Below are 6,157 nucleotides of genomic sequence, written 5' to 3' on the forward strand. Positions count from 1 at the left end.
GTAATTGTAAATGTTCTATTCATTCATGTACAAAGAATGTTTTAATTGAGGGATCCTAATATTACGAAGTAAATCAGTACGGATAAACTGAGAATCAAATCGTAAACTGCATCTTCATTACTCAAAGCATCATCAGCTGGAGCGTCATTAGCTGAAGTATCATTAATTTCAGTTAATGTTAAATAAGCCCATGACTCCTCAGGCAATACCGCAATATGATAGCCTATTATAAATTTTCCGATGAACTGATTAATTAATCTATCATCATCAAAAACGGAAAACCACTTGAACATTTAAAAAGAAAAATATGGAGGCGACTCTTACAACGTAATTATAAATATGTATAAGCCAAAATTTTTAAGAGTATACACCTGTTTCCAATCACCTGTATAAGGTTTTCTGATGCTCTATTTGAATGCGATAGGCCAATAATTCCTTACAGTATAAAACCTGCAGGGGCAAGTAATAAACAATAATTAATTTTGAAATTGTTTTAATACGAAATTTTGAAAAGGCTCTTTCGTATTATGGCATAATTTCGGTAATTATTATATCTGAAAGTATTGATTATTGGGTTAGATGCACGATACATTTATTAACAGCAAATGAGCTCTACATTCACCTTTTCACGACTTCAACGCGTTTGCTGTTGCACGCATATCTTGCATCGTGTACGCAGAGGAAATTAGCGTTCTCTTCCTCACTGCGGCAGCAATATCTCAGTGATTAACTTGAATTAGAAAGAGACGACTGTTCTATTTACTTATGTTTATGTATTAGACATAATGATATTTCAATGCGATATTAATTGACAGTTAATTTAAACCGTCAGTGACTGTGGGCAAGTTTGACCTCACGTTGCAATGAATTTGATGTGAAGTTCTCTTGGTCTATATGACCTCACAAGGCACCAGTTGAAACTCGCGTGCAAACAGTGTTGCAGTTACTGTGTTAAAACTTTTACGCCTATAAACAATCTCCGAATCCATACATTCCCTAAACCTGAAAGATGACATTATAAGCGAAAGAATCTCCTCTCCATTGAATTTTAATTGATTTGTAATTATTTTGCTGGTTAACTATGAAATATTCCATAAATATTATATGCTTTATGTTGATATTATTAAAAACGCGAATTGCTATAACGGCGACGTGTATATGAGAGGTGTGTTAAGTGCCAAAACAGATTGCAGCCAAGTACTTCACGTGGTAATAAATCCCACTCACGATGTCTGACGAACTCGTAACCACAGAGAGTTGGTTGTTAATTACACGGCATGCGAGTCTAATTTGTGTTATTACGTAGTTTCGTGTTGTGACACGTGTGTCGCACTAAGATTTATTATTGGAATTGATATCAAATAAATCAATATTATCTGCATTCTTGTAGAAAATTGAGATAATAATTACCGTATTTTAAACACCGTATAACAAATATGAAATAATGTAGGGAATATATTATAAAGGGCACAGTTGTCAGTTGTTTAAGGATCACTAAGAAAAGCAGCCCTTTACCTAGCAGCACTCGATTACCAGTCCGACTTGACCCCGCTTACCTTCAGGGAATTCTTTTTTCAATTGGTTATTAACAAAATTGTTAATTTAATATTCGTATCGCATACATTGTTTTCTGGTGTTAAATTTGGTTAAATTCAACTGAGTGAAACTACAACTGGCGCCGAACAAGGGGCCAATTCGGACTGATAATCGGAAGCAGCCAGATATGCGGCTGAATTCAGTTGTCAATCCTATTTAACAATCCTTCAACACCCGATATCTCTTCCGTATATAAAAATATCTCTGCATCATTCTACATCTGGTAGCAAAGTAAAATAATAACTTATATAATAATGTCTGATATAATGTATTTATATAAATAACTAGACGGCTACTAATAAAAATGCCACAAAATAACTCTTAAGTTGTATTAACCTAGAGTAGACATAAGTAGTCAACTGTTTTAGTTGTGAAAGTTATTAATAAAAATATGTCAGATAATTCTATCGTTATTATAAATAATCTGTAATGTATTTAAATTATCGTGTATCTATCTGCTGATATAATAATGATGATATTTTAAAAGTGTATGTAAGAGAAAGTAATAAAATACTTTACTTTCTAAAGGATATTTTTAATGTTAATACAACCAGTACTTACGAATAAATAATTCTAACCACGGTATTAAGTGACTCTGTGAAAGTAGTCGCAGAAAAATAAAATCGACGAAGTTTGTTGTGGGTTTTTCTAATATCACGCTCCCGGCACCCTCCTGGTTTTTTTTTAAGTTGAAGGATGCTATTATCGGGAATGTCATTTTGATTCAGGTTTTAGTACAAAGTTGGATTCTTCTGGTATTGGTATACTTCTTCTAGCGTACACAGGCGATCCAAATTTGTTAATAACAGGAATAATAGAAACTATTACTATTTACGTTCCATCTACACTCTATGTTCATATAAAAATTAATTTCAGTGAAATTAAAATATTACGTGCTAGTATTATAAATTGATGTATAATATCACAATAAACTTTTAAATAAACACCTGAATTTTCGCAACGATTTACTAAAAACAAAAATTCGTGGAAAAAACCGTTTTTGTAATGAACTTTACCTAAATTTAAATAACCGAGGGAGGCACGTTAACCTGTCAATACCTCCTACGACTACGTTTCTAGAAAGTTCGAGTAGAATTCGCAATTACGTACATATCAGCATAACTGACGTTTGAAGGTAAGTTAACTAAAGAGAATCAGCTTTTAGGATCACAGTTTTTAGATTTGTGTATGTCTTGTAAGTTATGGCAGTTTCTCGTAAAATTATAAACGTTATCAAATTTATTTATAAAAAACTGAAAAGAAGATTCTTAGAGTGTTAGCTGCCCAAATAATCCTTTGCGACATACGGATATGTTTCGTTTTAAGCGAATTTCGACTACAGGAATTATTTTGATAAATTTGTGGCTATTGGTGTCCGCTATAAATTCTTACATATGATAATTAATACATGTTCGGCATGAATCCACATGAACCATATTTAATTTAATGTTGAGAATAAGTTAGTAAAAAAAAAAACATTTGTATTGCAATTCGATGTTTGAATGAAGAACTATGTATATCTGCATGTGCAAGTGAGATGACAAATTAAACTTGAAGACCCTGCGCCTGAAACTCTCCGTAAAATAAAACCGCATGAATAAATTCTTAGCTAAAATTAATAACATAACACGCCATTACGAGCTCAGCGCTTGGAGCGTTCGAACGTGTCTCGCGACTATCTCGCTACCCCTATTGCTGACTTGCAAATCTTGTCGACGACTATTGTCGTTTCACCCACCACCTGCGTGAGGAATGACGACTTCGGGTCGTTATCCGCAGCATCCCGCTCAAAATAGAGACAGTTGACGTCGTCGACGACCTCAATAAAGCAGGCATCCCCATCATCGACGCGAAGTGCATGACATCTCTGCGTACCAAGCTCCCCATGCAACTCATTATGACAACCATCGAGCTTTCCTCCGAGGAAAAGAAAATCTTTGCCCTCAAAGAGGTCTGCTCTTTTTCGGGGGTCTCATTCAAGGCGCCTCACTACAGAGGCATCATTGGACAGTGCCACAGATGCAGGCTATACGGCCACGCAGCCCGCAACTGCTTCTCCCGCCCACAGTGCATCATGTGCCTAGGGGACCACGGGACTGCAGACTGTCCCCGTCCGGCGGTCACAGAGACACCACCCGCGTGTGTCCTCTGTAAGACCGAAGGCCACCCCGCCAACTACAGAGGCTGTCTTAAGGCGCCTAAAACACGTCGCGCAGGCCGCCCTTCGACCTCCCGCCCTCCCAAAGTCACCGTCCGACCAACCCACTCAGCTCCCGCTTCGAAATCTCTTCTTCCTCCTCCGCCCCCAGCCACTTCAGTCTAGGCGAAGCCTCTCTACCTGAGAGGCAAGCCCGCCATCTTCCCTACCGCCCCATCGTTTGCTCACGAGCAACCAAAACCCACCAAACCCCAAACCGGGTCCTATTCGCCTGCCGAGGATTATCCAACATCAGGATACACGCCTGATATCGAGCCCAGGCGGCCTCGATGCACATGTCATGCACTACTCACTTACACATGACACGGCGGCCGCGTCCGCCTAACCCGCGTTCAAGCGAGGGCGGTCCGGAGCGGCCTAGGTTTCTCCCAACCGCCGAGTAGTCCTCGCTTCGTCCAACATACACTACATCGCACTCACTACACTATACACCTACACGGCTACATTTCTCTGCATGTGGACGTCTTGGTCATAGCTGGGTAAATCAAAAGAATCCCGCGTAAAATTTTTAGTCCGTGGACCTCTGTTTCCACGGGCTCAATTTCGATGAAGCTGCACAAAGCCCAAACCGGTTAACAGCTGAACTTCTAGTACATCAAATACAAATATTAATATAAAAGACAAGTTTATGGGGTACTTTTAATTAAAAAGCCATTTAAAAAAGAACATAATTTAAGACAAACTTTACATAAACACTTTATGTTATTAAATTCTAACATTATGTTACTTTAAATTCTATTTTGCTAAAGTACGGAAGTACACAATCGGACTCGTTATTGCAGAAAATATTTGAACAGGGCTTAATATAGGAAAAGAAAATTAAAAGGAAATTCTGGGAAGACATGATTGTAGATACTTCGAGTATGTTTTTCTTGAAGAAAAATTTATTTCATTTTGAAATTTGATTTTTAAATTACTATTACAATTTCTGGATTATTACAATATATACTGTGTATTACTACATATATATTATACATTACTACATGTTTTCGAGGTAAAGTGTTTTACCCCTTGCTCATAAAGATTTTCGACTTTTCGTTAAAAAGTTCATAAAAGAAGGAGCACCATTTTTAATGAAAAAATCTCAGTTGCATGTGAAAGTTATACGCAAATATGGGCCTATTGTAGCAAAAGTTCTCAAAAAAGTAATACCATTTTTTTCCAGTAAGTTAAATAGATGAATGATATAAGATATAAAAATTTTCATTCGAGGATAGTATGAAAATTTTTATTTATTAAAATTTTTAAAATTTTTTGTTTTGTTTATTTCAGGCCGTTATGTACAATATACAATGTATCAAACACTTGTATTGGTTCAAGATATTAGGGTTAAAAATCCCTAATTTAAAATAATATCGAGTATTATTAAATGACAATCACAGAGAGCGTCGTTATTAATATTACGTGTAATAATAACTTCCAATATATTTTGAAAGTTAAATAAATATGGACATCAACACAACTATAAAACAAGCAATACTTTCAAAAGTCATCTGTACAAAATTATTTCGTGAATATCACCGCCTCCACTGAATTAAATAACAATCACCCTTATTATTTTAGCGGGTTTTTAAATAATTGCAATCTACGAGTTTCAATAAACCTTTTAAATTTTTTCATATTTTTTTTTGCTAAAAATGGAGGACATAGGCACAACCATTTTTATTTTTCTGAAAAAATAGGCAAAGTACAAACAAAAATAGAAAGATTATACGATATAAGTAAAAAAAATACTCGTATTCGGAATGCTAAGAACAAAATCAAAATTTTTATGATGAAGTTTCATTTCTGGACTTACCGTTTTATTCTATGGGTGCGGCGATATGTTGACAATGAACTAAACTGTGCATAAAGGTATATACGAAAGAATAAATTAATTTAAATGCGCAAAAAACTCTTCACAATCACTTTAAAAAAAAGTAAATATTGAATTAGTTTTTAAAATTTTAATATAAAACATTTGTCATTTAAAATGAAATATGTTACTGAAATCTATCAATTGTTTTCTTAGAACATATATAAAGACACTAAAAAAAAACTTTTTTATTTATTGTGCTTGATTGTATCGATACTAAACATATTGTAACGATACCGATATAAGCAGATCAAAATTATCGATATTTCGTTAATTTTACGCTCAGGAGCGCGATTACATGATAAATATCAAAATACTCAAGTATGATAAAAACGTTACGGATATTTGATACTCTTATTAGTTGTATATACATATTTATGTGTGTGTGGATGTTGTAGCAGATAGGAGTTGTATAAATAGTAGTAGTACTTACAACAACTATGGTTTATATTATTAATTAATCTTACAATAACGGTCACCATAAACAC

At 34.9% G+C, this 6,157-nt stretch overlaps 1 protein-coding gene across 1 annotated transcript in view; it reads left to right on the forward strand.

Annotated features, from left to right (window-relative positions):
* LOC137924381 (apyrase-like) overlaps positions 1-3,919 on the forward strand; it is a 62,269-nt gene extending 58,350 nt beyond the window's left edge. The window contains exon 14 of the mRNA XM_068767776.1: positions 3,376-3,919. Coding sequence (XP_068623877.1) covers positions 3,376-3,919 — 544 coding nt within the window. The remainder of the gene's footprint in view (positions 1-3,375) is intronic.
* Positions 3,920-6,157: the final 2,238 nt, after the last annotated feature.

Source organism: Battus philenor, unplaced genomic scaffold (genome assembly GCF_028537555.1).
Source record: "Battus philenor isolate CCGP_79_NKW_IND1 unplaced genomic scaffold, ilBatPhil1.0.hap1 SCAF_23, whole genome shotgun sequence".
Taxonomy (NCBI): domain Eukaryota; kingdom Metazoa; phylum Arthropoda; class Insecta; order Lepidoptera; family Papilionidae; genus Battus; species Battus philenor.